General features: G+C 46.4%; 1 protein-coding gene across 1 annotated transcript in view; it reads left to right on the top strand.

Annotated features, from left to right (window-relative positions):
• The window catches only part of Sel1l3 (SEL1L family member 3), a 110,245-nt gene that overhangs the window by 45,230 nt on the left and 47,947 nt on the right, over positions 1 to 17,068 (top strand). Inside the window, 2 exon segments of the mRNA XM_031342288.1 lie at positions 14,221 to 14,432; positions 15,635 to 15,814. Of these exon segments, the coding sequence (XP_031198148.1) occupies positions 14,221 to 14,432; positions 15,635 to 15,814 (392 nt within the window).

Here is a 17,068-nt window from a genome sequence, read left to right as displayed (position 1 = left end):
CCTTTCTGTGTATTTGAAAAGAATTTCATTATTGGTATCTAAAAACTTTCAGAAAAATGCAAATTTCTAGCTTTACTTGGAAACGAAAAATCAAAGATGCAGCTGCCCTGGACCTCTGTTCCTACAGTGAGCGATCTTGGAGGGTAGGCCCAGGTCCAGGCATTTTCTGTCTGCCCAAGGTCTCTCTTCCCTGGTTTTTGCCTCCTACCATGTACTAGCATGGACAGTTAGATGTCATCTAACCCTTAGGCATTTGAACTTGAGCCTCCTGATTTGAACTACATTTCAGTGCCATTTCATATTTGATGATCCTTCCTGGATGTTGATGGCTTCCTCTTAGCCCGATGCAATTTGTATTTGCTTAGTTAAGTACACACTGTAGGGCCCCCAGGAGATTCAGGAAGCCATGCCTGTTAGAAAAAGGAGCTGGTCCCGAGGGGAGGCACACCAAACAGGTACGTTTGTCAAGTGATAAAAAGACTCATTGTGTTCCTGGCTCAAGAACTAGCTCTTTGAGAGGAGGAAATGGGAGAATGACCTGTGAATGGCCCCGCCCCAAGGGATGGGCTTTCTTTATAGCTGACCCTGCCCATCCTGGCAGAGGCCAAGCTGTACAGGATATCTGATCTTCTGTTCTTTAATATTGACTAAGGGAATGCTCAGTCACTTGGCTGAGTGAGATGGCAGGAGGTTCCATTCTCTTGAATGATGGGCTTAAAAACAAAGATAAATTGTAAGTCATTTTAATGAAAGCCATGGAAGGAAGTAAAGGCACAGAGAGAAGAGTGGCTGCTTCTAGACTCAGGTGTCCCAAGAAGGGCTTCTGGGAGGAGGGGACATCGTGACTGCTTCTTGAGGTATTTGCCAGATAAGAGAGACAGGAGTGGGTGCCGGACACAGGGTAGAGGCAGGGAAGAGGGACAGCACGGTATGCTAAGGGATGGGAAGCCAGAGGTGACCAAGGGGGCTCAGCCAAAGATTAGTCATCAGCTGGATTCTGTGTGGCTTTCCTGTCTAGGTGCCTGCAACTAGTTGGAGGCAGAGTGTAACCAGAGGAGTTTCTGATGTTACGCTGACAGCAGTTGAGGATAAGGAACTGAGTTAGAAGAGTGTGGAGCAGGAAAGGGATTGCAAAGTCCTGGAAGAAAGGGTGGAGGTCTGAGTAGGACAGAGTGATGGAGTCAGAGCCAAGGGATAGACGAAGGTGGCCTTGTAGCACCCTTAACCGCTGGGTGATCTGAAGAGTATGCCCCATGACACCGTGGTCTCTGGAGCTGGGTGACCTGCTTCCACTTTATTTAACACTCAGACACTGTGTGATCTTAAGCAAGTGCTTGTTTTTGCTGAACCCTGATTTCCTTCATCTACACAGTAGAGTGAGGTGGTAGTGATGGTGATGGTGGTGGTGGTGGTGGTGGTGGTGGTGGTGGTGGTGGTGGTAGTTGTGATAATGGTAGTGATGGTAGTGGTGGTGGTGGTGATAGTGGAGATGGTGATGGTGAGGGTGAGGGTGGTGGTGGTGGAGGAGGAAGAGGAAGAGGAAGAAGTAGTGAGAGACTCCTGTGGCAATCTTTCCCTCCTGGTTCAGTGAGCTGACATGTATCTGAAACACTGTGGATGGGAGTGCGGATGTAGCTAAGTGGTGGAGCACTTGCCTAGTGTGTGCAAGGGTTTGATCTGAGCACTGGAAAACAATCATTCAGGACTTAGCCCTTTAGAGAAACATCTCTTCTCTTCAACTGTACTCATTTGGGCTGGAGGGGTCTTTATTTCGGGGTCCTCCTGTGTACATCTGCTATATGTTCCTCTCCACCTATTAATACTAACCATGCCCACTCCTCTCCTCCGAGATACCGCTAGACATTGACCAATCCCTGTGTCCCCAGGAAATCCAGTCATCCAAACTGCTATGATGACTGAGAAGATGTAGCCCAGGTTTTCCCTGAGCCTCTATGAGGTGGTAGGGTTGCGCCTCACCTAAAGAGACCTGAGGAGAGGGGGTGCATGCAGAACATTGAGGAGTTTAAACTGAACTTCCCACCACATCTACCAAAACTCGTGTCTGTGATTTCTGATCATAGTTAAATATAGTCTCACTGTTGGGGAGGAGGATCCAGTCATTTTCACAATACGTTCTTTTTAAAGAAAATACTCTCAATACAAATGTTTTCATGTTATTTTTACAGCTCAAGGTTTTGTTTGTTTGAATCTAGGACTATTTTGTTCTCCACAGAGGCCTGGAAATAGAATCAAATGAAAAACTCAAGTCACGAGCTTGCAGGACAAGTTAGATCTAGCAAGTCCCACAGGTCAAGGCCAGGCTGTGGGACGGGTAGAAATCAGGAATGAGTCCCACCACCTCCCAAGCCACATGTTCCACATTAGCACTTACTATGCCAGACTTGCCAGTCAAATGCAGATTTCAAGCTAAATGAGATCACCAGGAAATCATGTGCTCAAGCTCTGTGCCTCTCCCAAACCATGGCCTTGCCTCCTTAGGGCACACAGTCACAGCTTGTCTCCAACTGTCTCTCAGAGCAGGGGGACTCAGGAGTGGAAAGGAAGGTAAATTTCTAGAGCTGGTGCCCTATTCCACCAGAGGCATCTGCTTTTCAAGGTTGTGTTGAAAGGGCCCAGAGCCTCCCGCAAAGGCAGGGTACACATATCATCAAATTCTTCTCTGATGGTATGGTGTTCTTGCTTGGGTCCGTAATAGCATCATCTGGCTAACCCAAGAGAGAGAAACTGGTGTCATATCTCATACCCAGCTTCCTAACAAGGTTGAGAAAAATGCAGAAAACTTGATTTTCAAAAATTGAAGGTAGAAAATCAGTTTTACATATCTAATGGACCTTTGCTATGGTCCCTATCCAAACAGCAGCTGTACGGTAGCTATGCCCAGGTACCTGGTTTCTGAAATACCACTTCTGACAAGGCCATCCTTCTGTTAGTTCTGGCTAGCCCTGGCATGCTCCTCACTACTCATTTGTACAAAGTATGTCTGCGTTCTCTCTGTACTGTCGTCCTGGCATGTCTTGCCGCATTGATCAGTGGACTAGATTAGACCTCCCTTCACTGCGGTTTGGATGTGGCTTGTCTCCCAAGCGTTCATGTGTTAGAGGCTTGGTCACTAGTGTGGTATTGTGGGAGGAAAGGAAAGGTTCAAGAGGTGGGAGTTAGGGTCTGGAGAAGTGGCTGTACAAGCTTGAGGAGCTGAGTTTAAATTGCTGGCACCCAAATGAGGTGGTACATGGCTATAATCCAGGTGCTGGAGAGGCAGAGAAAGGAGGATCCAGGAGGCTGGCTGGCCACGTCGTCTTGCTGAATTGGTGAGGTCCAGGTTTGGTAAATGTCACAGTCTCAGATTTAAGGCAGAGAGGGATGGAAGAACCTTTGGTTTCCATGCACATGCATACATATGCATGTGGCACACACACAAGAAACAAGCACTAATTGGAGTGTCTCTCAGACTCTCTGAAGGGATCATGGGTGTTCTCTCGGGACCTCTGACCTTTAAAGAGGTCAAGTTATTGTAAGAGTAAGGCCCAACAGACACCCCTCTTCCTCAACTCCTGTTTGGCCACTTGGAATCTCTCACTTGCAGAAGCTCCCACTGTGAGATGATTCCCAGGACCAAGCAGATGCTAGCAACGCCCCTTTGAGCTTCCAGAGCTGTGCCTTGAACCAAACCTCTTTTCAAAAATGAGAAAGTACCACATCCCAAGAATTTTACTTACAGTAATACGAAGCACATGAATACATGCAGAGTGTGGCATTTCCCACATGTGAGACAAGCTATGAAAATGGACTCGAGTGGCAGATGCTCCATGCTTGGGTCTCTTGCTGTAGGCCTGGAATAGGCACAAAAGATAAGGCTTTTACTGAGTGTATTCTTAACTCATTTCCAATCGTTCATCCCTTTATTCATGAAACAGGTATCGGCTGAATGTCCTCCATGAGCCAGTGCAGAACAAACAATAAGGAAAGACTGTTCATTTGTTTCTCTCTGTGTGTGAAGGATGTGCATTTGTGGCTGTTCATGACAGTGCACATGTGGAGGTCAGAAAACAACTTTGAGAGATGAGATTTTCCCTTCAACCTTTACATGGGCTCTAGGGAGCCAACTCCAATCACCTTACCCCCTGAGCCGTCTTGCCTGCCCAAGTTTTGATTAGACAAGATGTTTTTATTTTTATTTTTTTTTTTACACTCGCCAGGAGTGTATTATTGATTCCAGGGCCTCTGTGTGCTAAACAAACATGCCACCATTGAGTCACATCCCCAGCAAGGTTGTGTTTCAACAAGAGTTAGTCTGTTTTTATTTTATTATTTTGTGTGTGTGTGCTGCCTACGCATATGGATATCACATGTATGCCTGGTACCCAGGGAGGTCAGAAGAGGGCATCGGCTCCCCCTGGAATTGAAGTTACAGACATCTGTGAGCCACCAGTAGGTGCTGGGAATCAAACCCATGTCCTCTGGAAGAGCAGTCCCGTGCTCCTAACCACTGAACCATCTCTCCAGCCCTCTATTTTTGTTTTTTTAAACAGAGAAGATGAGGCAAGACAATGGCACTTGTGAGGAGTCCTTTTTCCTTGGAAACGTCTCCTCATACATAACCAATGTTCTGCTTCTGGACCTATGCACATACACATTTCAGACTTGAGAGTGGTTTCCCCCCCTACACACACTGTGTGATTTCAGATGGCACATCTGCTCCCCATCGAAGCCAGCACTCCAAAAGAGAGATGAAACTTTGCAGGGGGGGGGGGGAAGCTTCCGTTCCATCCGGCAAATGAGATGTGTATAGGGTAGTCTGTATGTCCCCCACTAGAGGGGTCAGCTGCTGCTCACACCTTAACTCTTCGAGGGCTGCTGTGCCAATATACTTCATATGAAAACTGCCACTTTGACTATTTCCTTATGGTACAGTTCAGTATCATTTTAGGAGTGCTTGCATGCTATGCATCAGATCACCAACACTCTTTATATATTGAAAAACTGAAATCGTACACTTGTTATTAAAAATTCCCACCTGTCAGCCCCAGACCCTGAAACGCAGCACTCTACTCTCTGTTACTGTGAGCATCCCTATGGCAAATGGTCCCTAGATGTAGAACCATCCAGCTTTTAGTTGTTGGTTTATTGTGCTTAATGTGATGTCCTCACCCGTGGTATAGCATGCATCAAAATCCCCTTCCCTTCTTAAAGATGAGCAGTCTTGCATTGTGTGTCCTGGCCACGTCTGCCTTACCCATTCATGCACTTATGGACACTCGGGTCTCTCCTACTCATTGTCTATTGTGAGGAATGCTGCTTTGAATGTGGGAATACACATGCCTTTCTTCAGCCATGTGTGCTCTCAATGTTTTGAGGTGTATATCCAGCAATAGGATTCCTGGATCATGTGGAAGTTCTGCTTAGCCTTTTGAGGAACATCTACAAGAATCGCAATGGCTGTACCACTTTCTGTCCCTACTCACAGTGCACAAGGAATTCAATTTCTCCAATCCTAACCAACACTTTTTTCCTACTTATTTTGATGCTAGCCACCATGATGGCTATATGGGGTGATAAGTCTTATGCAGCATTTTACATACTGTAGAGGGTCTGGTTTTATCAGAATCCAAAATGTGATGCTTGTCTAGAAAAGAACTTCGTGGGCAGAAAGTGGCTGTGTGGGTGTGAGAGACAGGCCTGTGTGGATGGACTGCTTTGACTTAGGGCTGTTGAACCTTCTATGTGCCCTTATGATCTCCTCAGGGGACGGCTTGTGCATGGTAGCATAGAACATCTAAGTGCTCGGTTTGTGCTTTGGGTTCTCCACAGTGCCAGCAAAGCCTCTAGGGCCATGCTAGCTGCTTAGTGACAAATTCTTCCGCCACCTGATCCTGCCCATACTATTCAGAGAACACGGCTCACTTTTCCCCTTCCCTCTTGATAAGCAGCCTTCATGTCTCAACTCAGTCCACCTCCTCGTGCCTTTCATCCATCTCTGAAGGTCCACAGCTCCTCTTCTCACGCTTCCTTGTACAACCGCCCAATTGCTGCCTTTCTGTGTTACAGTGGTGAGCTCGCTTGTCTCCTTCCACTGTATAGCTTAGAGCAGCCAGTTGTCCACCTGTGGGTCATGTGAGTAAACCTTTCACAGGGGTCACATATCAGGTAGCCTGAATATCACATTTGTACAGGATGATTCATAACAGTATCAAAATTACAGTTATGAAGTGGCAGTGAAAATGATTTTTATGGTTGGGGGTCGCCACAACATGAGGAACTATATTAAAAGGTTGCAGCATTGCGGGGTTTGAGAACCTTGGGTTTAGAATCCTCGAACACGGGGCAGTCCCTCAGCTTCCTTTATTTGTGTGTGCTTGTGGTCATGATTGTTCATGGAGAGTTTGTGCGTGTGTATGTGTAAGGAATGCATGCACGTGTGTACACATACGTGTGAGGCCAGAGGTCGCTCTCAAGAGCCATTTACCTTGTCTTATGAGCCTCCCTCCCTCTACCCTGGAGGTTCACCAAGTAGGCTTGTTGACTGGGAAGTGAGTCCCAAGGATTAGGGATTCCCCAGCACTAGGATTAGAAGCATATACTACCATGCCTAGTTTTTAAATATGGGTTCTGGGAATAGAATGCAGGTCCTCACGGTTGTGCAAAAAGCACTTTGCCAACTAAACTATCTTCCCAGTTGCTGTTTGGTTTTGAAACAGGGCTTGGTAGTCCAGGTTATCCCTAAACTCATAGAAAGCTTCCTGCCTCAGCTTCTGATGTGCTGGGGATTCCAGAGGTCCAACACCACAAGCAGCTTTCTCTGCTGTCTTGAAGATCCTCACCTCAGAAAGTCTTGAGAATCCAAGAGCCTCCCAGTGCCCAGGAATCGGTGGTCTTACCACCCTCCAACCTTTGGCAGAGGCTTGCATCAATGAAGGAATGATGAATTTGACTCCTAAGAGACCCAACATTGAGGTCTGCTTTGGCAAAGCTACCATTCCAGACCAGCCTGACAGAGCCCACTGGGTTCCCTCTTCTACCTTCTGTATTTCTCTCCTTCCTCTTTTGTCATGAACCTGTTCCCTCTTGGGAGCTACCATCTTGCATTGTAAAACACCACTCAGGTCCCCGGAGCTGTGGACCCTCTCTAGAGTTTGTGAAAGTAGATTGGAATATCTTCAGTTCTATGCATACCAAAGAATTTTGGAAATGTGGCTCTCATCCTGGTCCAGGTGCTGCCAAAGCCCTCTTCAAAGGGGTTTTGGGTTATAATCTGGTGGTGAGGTGTACAGGCGCCCAGATGTAAAGTAGTCCTTGAGGTACAACGCACAGCCCGTTTGGAACCCATAGACAGAGTTCCTCCTGGCACTGTGCTAGGCCCTGGGGCAACCACACGGAGAGTGGGACCAACCCACACACAGCTTTAGGCCAAGTGCCCGGGGGCCCTGTGGGGGAGGCTTGCTAAACGTTGACAGCTGATGTGCTAACATGCTGTAAAACTCAGCTGTTCCCAATGGTGTCTTCAGTCTCAATGTATAACAGGGCTTGTTCTTCACCTCACAGAGTCTGCAAGCCTTTGAATTAAAGATGGCAGCACTCCTGGGGTACCCAGCTGCAGTGCATATAGATGCTCTCAAGATCCCCCTCCCCTCCCCAGCATGCCAGAGATGAGCTCTGCATCCTGATTCCCTTGTGCTACCTGGAAAAGCTAACCCTGGTTCTGTCCCTAAGTTTCTACTGTACAGGGTGCTGGGGTGGTATCCAATACAAGATCCTCTGGTTGAGATTTCAGCAGGGCATTTGGATAGGCCAGCTTTAATGCTGTCTCCTGAGCATTGAATTCTCTGGGAAGATGGCAGTCGCTGGAGCATGGAGATAGCCCTGTTAATGTTTGGGCTTATTTTTTTTTTTTTTTTCTGATGCTGCAACAGTAGAATTTAGCCTACATGATTTTCATTATTTAAGAGTCATTCTGTCCATTTCATCCTTGTATTCTCCTGTCATTCCACCCTTGTCAAAATGGAGGAGTTTGAAACAAAAGCCCTTTGAAGGGTGCTTTGGTACCAGGTCCGGTGAGGTGACAGGTGGCATTGGGGGCTGGGCTACAGGCTTGAGGACTGGGGACAGTGAAGAAGACCTCAAAGGCTCATACCCAGTTAGGCAGGGCTCCATGGTTAGGACCAGGTGTCATAAAGTCAGGGATGTGTGAGGCTGGTGTGATGGGCGTGTACCCCTGGGGATATCTCCCTCAGACCAGAGCTACTGATGATCTCCTCTCCCTCCAATCTGCAGGGGTACCACTAAGCTCATATTGCTGGTGCCAGTGCCTAGAGGAAGTCTAGAAGCTGCCAATAAATGGTGCTCTGGGATGAGGCCAGGTCCAAGCCTGGGCTTCTCTCCCAGGGCTGACACCATCTGCCTGGTTTCTACAGGGCCTCTTGCCCCAGGCTTTGGAGCACAATTTAGAGAAGTGTCTCCATACAATCTGCCGAGGGGAAAGCGGCTACACCAGAATGCTACTTTGATTTAGACTTTGCCAACCATTCCGCTGTTCGCTTGAAGACCCTAAAATACAGAGGACGGACACAATGGAAATTCGGTTGTGTGACCCAGTCACGGCAGCGCACCCCTTCTCTTAGGAGCTATGCTTGACTGTGGGAGAGACATCGCCTTTTTTATTGGGGATGAAAAGGGTGTATTGTTAGGTATAAAAATACATTTATACGGAGGTTATGTAGAAGAAAACAAAGAAATAGACTACAAAAAATAACAATCCTGAAAGGAGAGATGGAGGAGAGGAAGACAGGGAGAAGAGAGGAAGAGGGGCAGAAGGAAGGAAGGTCAGAGGTTTTGAATCATAGGTAAATATTTAGAACATGAGGATGAATGCAGCTCTGAGGTAGATGTGAGGCCCTTGGACCAGTCTTCAGCACTACCCAAAAATAAAATAACAAGGGAAGAAATCGAATCGGTTGTGAACATGCTCAGACATTTTTTTTCTTGTTATATGCTCCTAAGCAACGCAGAGTGACACCTGTTTCCAGAGCATTTCCATTGTATTAGAAGGAAGGAGAGAGAGACGCAGCATTGGATAGAACCGGTGTTCCGGGTGCTAAAAGGCGCAGTGCCGTCCTTGAGCACTCCATCAGCCGGCTCTTGAAGCTTCTTGGAGCCCACCAGGACCTCAGAGCAGAATGCAAATGAGAAACTCGCTGAGTGTTTTTTTTTTTAACTCAGTAAAGTTGATAAAGAGGGCTCCTCCTGACAGTGGCGTGATAGGTCCTCTTTATTCTTTCTGCTCTCTTCTTTCAAACTTCTGCTCTGGATGCACGTTGCCATTCAGAAGCCCGATGCTCAAAATGACTTTCCTATTGATGTCTCCGTCCCTCTCACTAGGAACAAGGCTGCCTCTCTCCTTCTGAATTCTCAATCAGAAACCAGCTTCAGCTCGTGGGCCTTAAGTGGGCATTATCTTCTCAGAGGCTTCCATTTGCCTCTTCTAACAATCAGCACACACTGTCTGATATGAAGGAAGAGTAAAATAAGCCATGCCGTGCTTAAGCGATGGCGGCCATGGCTTTTATTCCTTAGCGTTCGGTGCAGAAAGATGAGGGAAATGGAGAAACGAGAATCTCCCATTCTGCTTGTTTGTTTCCTCATTATACCATTAATCTCCTCAAACAAGACATGTTTTTAGTTACAGATCGGCTAGAAAAAAAATGCATATGCTAAACCAGATGGATGAAATTAACAGTTTCATTAAACTGGCTTTAATATCACCAAAGACACCATGGCTTTGATTCTAGACAATAGCTATGATCTGAACTTTAACTATTGTGTGAAATGAGTAATTTTACCTTAGCATTATTATTTTTATTAAATTCACCAGTGCAGAAAATTGTTTAGAATCTTGGGCAGAGAAAAATACCAATTGGTGATATTTTTCTGGGAGGGAGTTAAGAATTTTAATATAAGAAAGAAATGAGCAAACCCTTTCAGTCTGCAGAGCTTTTTGAGACCCGAATTGAGGCTGGAGGATTCCGGGTTTGTTCCAACTTTTCCAGCAGGCTCAGCTACCTGGGTGCTCCTGATAATGATTTCTGGGGTTCTGTGCCAGGGGTCAGAGGGGCAGGTGTTTCATTTAGAGTTTCATTTCTTTTGCAGCCCTCCCCTCCTCTGAGCCTAAAAAGCTGGCATCCTGTGGCTCAGGCAAAACCCATCATCTTAGCTGGAAATTTGGCAGGGAGGCAAGGCCAGGATGAATCGCTACGGATAATTCCGATGCCACTTTGCCGGGAATGTGCACACAGAGGCATCCGGAAGAAGCAAGTTCAACACTAAAGAGATACATAAGTAGCGGTAGGATCCCTATACCATTGAATTCACTGAATCCACGGAGAACGTTCTCATCAGGGGAATGGTCCTGTAGAGTGGAGTGGTGGCGTGCTTCTCTCAGCAGACAAAGGGAAAACCCAACAGAATAAAAATCTCAGAGTCCTGGAGGAAAGGGGTGTTCTTATTCAGGCCCAGAGAGAAGTGCCCAGGGGTGCCCATTGTGCATTGTTGGCTGTAGAAAAATCACACAAAGCAACAACCCAAGAGTCTAAAAATAGAGAACTTGGATCAGCCGTAAATGTGGTGCAGTTGGCCTTCTGTTCCTGTGGACTCTGTCAGTGCACTATGGACCATGGATCAAGGGTATTTAGGGTAGCAGGCTGGGGGTGGAGCTGTGGTCTCCAATGCTGGGAGTGTGTGAGGGTCCTCAGGTCAATACCCAGCACTGAAAAAAAAAACCCTACAATAATTAGTAATGAACATGAACACATTACAGCCATATTTGCCTTGTTATTAATCCTTACAATTCAGGGTAACACCCATTTCCTTAGCATTTCCAATGCATTGGACACAAGGAATCTAGAGACGGTTTAGGCTCAAGGGCCAATTAACCACGTCACAGGACAATGTCATCCACAGCATCCATGCTCTAGAACCAGACAAGTGAGTTGAAAAATGATAATAATAATCACAAACACATATCTCATAATGTTTCAAGTACATTTAGATTGTGTTAGGCTGAGCTCCCATTGCTCTTGGCCACATGTGGCCGCAAGCTCCAGGTGGGATGCACCTGATAGAGCAAGCATGCAGGAGGGTGAGTATGCCCAGGAAGATGTATGATAGAGTATGCATGGGAAGATGTACACTGGAACATACTCTACCATGTTGTTTACATATCACTTGGATTACGGAGAAGGTAGGGAACTGGAGGGAATCCTGGAAGTGGTGTCTCAATTACTAACATTAATTAATTAATCAATTCATTCTCAATCATGTCCCACCTTCCTTCCTTCCTTCCTTCCTTCCTTCCTTCCTTCCTTCCTTCCTTCCTCCCTCCCTCCCTCCCTCCCTCCCTCCCTCCCTTCCTTCCTTCCTTCCTTCCTTCCTTCTTCTCTCTCTTTCTCTCTCTCTCTCTCTCTCTCTCTCTCTCTCTCTCTCTCTCTCTCTCTCTTTCTTTCTTTTGTTTAGATGGCTCTCTCATTGCACCTAAAACCTCTGGATTAGCTTATGCTAGCTGTCCAATGAGCTTCAGGGATCGACCTGTCTCACTCACCCTAAGGCTGGGTTACGGGCATACATCACAATGTGTAGCTTTTTATGTGTGTTTTGGGGATCTGAATACAGGACCTCATGCTTGCAGAGAACACATCACCAACTGAGCTATTGCCCTACTCCTCCTCAGCATTACTGGAACGTATAACAGAACGCCAAAGAGATATGTTAATAACACATAAATAATTTAAAAGACAGTTGAGCCAGTGAGATGGCCTAGTGGGCAAAGCGCTTATCACAGAGCCTGAAGATCTGAGTCCTGGGATCCAGATAGGGGAAGGAACTGATTCCTGAAAGTTGTCCTCTGACCTCCACATGCACATGCAGCACGCATGCACCCCCACATATGCACACACAAATCCATAAGTAAATTTTAATAAAAACTTAAAAACATATAAAAATGAAGTCAGAATCTACAATGGCATCACATGCCACTGGGGAAAAGAAAACGTATCTATGTAAATAAATGCATACATGAATTATTGTGCATATGAAGGAAAAGTCTCCAAACATAGGTACCAAGCTTTTTTTATCCGCTTTTATCTTCACTAAAGACAGAGGAGGGGAGCAGAGACTCCTGTTTTATTTAATACCATTTGCATTGTTTGATTTGTCTTACAAAAACAAATAGTTATGTTTCTTACATAACAAATAGTTATGTCTTTGGAGAGTAAAGCAAGCAAGCAAATATGCAAACATAGAGAATATGGAAAAAGCACACTGCTGTTCAGGCAATAAGATGGCTTTTCAGCTGCTATGGTGCTGGGCTTTGGGGATCTGTCAGTAGAGTGTAAGCAGATGCAGCTGGAGCTGGGAATCTGTCTACCTTTCAGGGCTCTTCGGGTCCAGATCATACCTGCCTTTCGGAGGCTCACGGGGTCCAGAAGCAGCTTGTAAATGAATGTATCAGCTTTCATGATTCCAGCTCTGGATCTTTCTGATTGTGTGTGTGTGTGTGTGTGTGTGTGTATGTTTACACACACACTTATGCACCTCTGAGTGCCATGTGTATGCCTGTGTGTGGAGACTAGCGGGCACCTCTAATATTGCTGCTCAGATGTCCTGCCCCTTGTTTGCTGAGACAGGCTCTCTCATTGGCCTGAGGGTCACCAATTCCACTTAGCTGGCTCGCCAGCAAGCCTTGGACATCTCTTATCTCTGCCTATCCAGTACTGGAGTTACAAGCAAGTGCCTCTCTATTCTGGCTTTTTATATGATTGCTAGGGATCAAACTCAGGTATTCGTACCTTTTTTTGGCAAATGCTTTACCAACTAAGCCATCCCCCACAGTCCTTCTGACCCCTGTTTTTAAAATGGATCACTGCAAGAGAATTACTCTTCAATAAACTTAATCCAAGCCTCTCATTCTCCACAAAAAATTCTCAGCTCACTCCTATTGGTGGGCTGAGAGACACGATTTATCCATTGGTCCCCTGCACATTTAAAAAAAAAAATAACTTTTTTCTAATAGGATGAAGAAAATAAAAATGTTAGAAGTAGCAGTTTCTAGGCAGGTAAAATTTTAGTCCAAGTTGACATTTAACTTAACATTCAAGCTGATGCTGTTTACATGTAACTTCAAGGCTGTGTTTCCTGTAAAAAACATCTTCCTATCCTGCATGGTCTTTTGTAGCATAGCACCTACAATAGTGCCTTGCCTGTCCTAGAAGCATTTCTTGGCTGCATTAATAAATAAAAGAGATGGGTAGCAAAGGTAATTCTTAGAAGATTCTAACAGTCACATCATGGCGACGTCACACTCAGTCTCTTGGCTTGGACATTGATCAGCATATAGATTTATGGGAGGTTTCATAAAAGAGAGCATCAAGCATTTGAAGGCAGACCTGACGAGTCTCCATCCATGCTGGGAGGCCTGGTGAATAGAGCTGCTTGCCTGTCCCCAAGGGGCTGAGTGTGAACTCTGGCTTGTGTGACTTGCCTAGCTGGGTTCCGTAGACAAGTTATTTTGCTTCTTCAGGCCATAATCCTTTGTGGTGAAGGAGGAGGCTAACAATAGTATCAACCATCCAAGTTTGGGCGGATCCAATGTCCTCATTTGCATAGGATGCTTGACCCTGTGTTTGTCGGGCTTGTAAGCCTTCCACAGGAGTTGACTCATTCTTTTCATTATATCGAGAGACCCACAAGCAAAACTGGAACCGAAAGATGATGAGGGAGCGACTCAAAATAAAACGCTCCTGCTCAAATTTTGGGAGCGGTACCAAGGAACTATTTCTGGTATAAAACACATTCTTCTTCCGAGTCTGAGGAGAAGAGTCTCTCTGGAAGTTTCGGCAGCCCTGATTGGGCGGTGAATTACTCTGAGTGAATTACTCTCTTGAGGCCTCCTCTCAGCTATGTGAGGCACATCCTTTTCCCCGGGATACTAGGCTGTCATTTAGTGCCAGAGGAAAAGCTTTTTACAGAGTGACACCATAGCTTTCCCCAAAGGCTTTAATTTACTTCCCCAGAGGGTGGTATATTTCAACGTGCTGTAGGATCCACCTTGTCAATAACAAAGGCATTTATTTAATTGGCTATCCTTCCTTCTTCTCCAGCCACATCAGCCCCGTGGTAATTAATTCTGTGTGCTTCGAATTGTGTTATTTACAGTGCCATGGAACCAAAATGACTCCGTATTAGAAATCGGTGCGAGGATATTCGAGAAGGCTGTAAAGAGACTCTCCGGCGTTGATGGCCTTCACCAAATTAGCTCTGCCATCCCCTTTCTGATGGATTCCAGCTGCTGTGGATACCATAAAGCATCCTACTACCTCACCGTCTTCTATGAAACGGGATTAAATGGACCTCAGGATCAGCTGCAGGTGGAGTATTTCATGAGTCCGGGAGCACCTGTCACCTGGGTTATGTGTGCTGAGAGATGCCCCTGCTAGCACCGGATGTGTTGCAGCTCCTTGGAGTCCCCTAAAAATCTCTACACCCAGGGAAAAAATGTCCTTGGGCTGTAGAACTACACAATAACCTGTTTTCAAGGAGGGAAAAAAAACCACTTCTCTATTTCTGCACATGGCTTTCATGCTTTGGTCAACCATCCAAGGGACAGTTTGAGCAGAGCCAGGTGGAACCCTGTCCTTCAAAATCAGGATAATATCGATAAATGCAATGGTCCTCACGTCGAGGCCCTCACCCCAGTTTACTTTTTAGCTAATAAAAGTCTATGGACCGCCTTGTTGCCACATCTATCCTTCTACCATCAAAATAAATGTAGACAGTTTTACTTTGGGTCTTGAATCCAAATTGATTATGCAACGTGCCTAACATTTAGAGCCACATTTTCCCCAAGTGTATTAGTCAGGGTTCTCCAGAAAAACAGAACCAATGGGAGTTTATATATATAGGAAGAGATTTATGCCGAGGAATCAGCTCATGCAATTATGAAGTCTGAGAAGTTCTCTGCTCTGCCATCTGCAAGTGGGAGGCCAGGAGAGTCGCTGCTGGTGGGTCTCTAGTCAAAGCCAGAAGGGCCTGCTGACCAGGGGAGCTGGTAGTGGAAATTCTACCTCTTAGACAGGAAAAGATCAGAGTCCCAGCTCAGGCAGGCAGGCAGGAAGCCAAAGGAATGAGTCCCTCCTTCCTCTGCCTTTGGTTCTTTTCAGGCTCTCAATGGGATGCTGCTCCCCCCGCCTGGGGAGGACCATCTGCTATTCTCAGACGCCCATTTCCAAGCTTCACTGGAAACAGCCTACCAGACTCCCTGAGAAATGATGCTGGGCCCCTGCCAGCATAGTCACGTTGACAGATAACACTATCGCACGAAAACACTATGTTCTCTGACCACTTTTAATTTCTGATCTCTGCATATGATTGCTTGTTTTGGTGTGTGTGCTTTGGTTTTGGGGTATTTTTTGTTTGTTTGTTTGTTTTTAAGGTACATTAACCTTATAATTCAGCCTAGGGTGGCTGGGATTATAGAGATGGAGCAGGGCAAATGACCTTTTGGCTTTAGGGGACTTTATAAACTTATCTGTACAACTTTGTAAACACTTTATCAATTTCTTCCTTACAGGGCATGCTATACAGTCTGGTTGGAGGCCAGGGCAGTGAGAGGCTATCATCAATGAATCTTGGGTACAAACACTACCAGGGTGTTGACAGCTACCCACTGGACTGGGAACTGTCTTATGCCTACTACAGCAACATTGCTACAAAGACACCCCTCGACCAGCACACACTGCAGGGAGACCAGGTACGACCGAGATGTTTGGGAGTGCTTACAGTCTGGTTATCAGGGCCTTCTGAGCAGTGTGGTAGTGTCTGCACCTGCATCTGCTTTATGTGCTGGCTCTCTGAGGATGTACATTGTCCGATGGAGAGAAAAGCTTTAGTGCCTTATCTTCCGTCCCCATTTCCTGCATCTCTGCAGGTTCACAGGCTGACTGCAGGCATGAGCCTACATCTGTGAGTTGTCCATGAGTGGGCAAACTGGTATGTGAAGGAGAGGTGGGTTCCTGAGGCAGTTCTTGAAAAAAGAAAAACGTGCCAGAAACATAAGCACTTTGGCCATAGGAGATGCTGAGGTCTGGAGATGTCGGGGGTGGGGGGGGAGGGCGGGGGACAAATCAAATTGAGAGGAGGCATTAACCTCCCAGCACCTCTGTCTGTACACGATGAACAAGCAGCGTCTACCACACCCAGAAGCCAGCCTTTTGTCCATCCCTGTTCCCAGTGCTGGATGTGCAAGCAAGGGCTCCTTCATGAGGAGCCTGCTACTCACGGCTCCTGGGGGGACTGATGCTTAAAGACATCATCATGGCACATTAAGGGTATAGAAGAGGGGGCCTAGCAGCTGCCCCTACTTCTTACAGGCTTCCCAAGCTTGCTGACTCATTGGACAAAGCCATCAGTGGCTCACATCTGCCAAAAAAGCAAAATGTGTTAGATTAGACTCACTAATGGCTTGTTCCCGGGCTGAGAATAAAAGGCTGCCAGTGAAGGTGTCAACATAGGAATAGCAGGAAAACCTTGACAGCTCAAACCTAGGCACGGGAAAGGGGACAGTGGGCTGGTTGGCTTCAGGGACACAGGGGTGGGTGAGATGGCTCATGTTGATAATGTGACTAGTTTGCTGTCAGGGTCCCCCCCCCAACCCCATAAAGGGCCAGCTGGTGAGTATTTCAAGCTTTGACTGTGTGGTGAGGGTTTTATTTGTTTGCACCTGCTGATCTCTGCCAGGGAAATGTGGAAACCAATGCGGCACCTGGGTGTGTGTAGCCACAGACAGTATGAAACTCCATGCCTGCATTTGTCTGTGATCTATGCCATGAACTTGGCTTCTCACTGCCTGCTGGGCAGGCCTGCCTGAGGGACAGAGCTGGCTAGGCCAGAATTGTTGACTCTCAAGCTTAGTGACTAACTGGGAACCAAACTGCCCTGGGATTGAGTCAGAAACCCACAGTGCAGAAAAATGCTGCTTGATACTTGGAAATAGATGGTTTCTGAA

Source organism: Mastomys coucha, unplaced genomic scaffold (genome assembly GCF_008632895.1).
Source record: "Mastomys coucha isolate ucsf_1 unplaced genomic scaffold, UCSF_Mcou_1 pScaffold22, whole genome shotgun sequence".
In the NCBI taxonomy this organism is placed as follows: Eukaryota; Metazoa; Chordata; class Mammalia; order Rodentia; family Muridae; genus Mastomys; species Mastomys coucha.
Note: the sequence above shows the minus strand (reverse complement) of the source record. Positions and strands in the feature narration are given on the sequence as shown.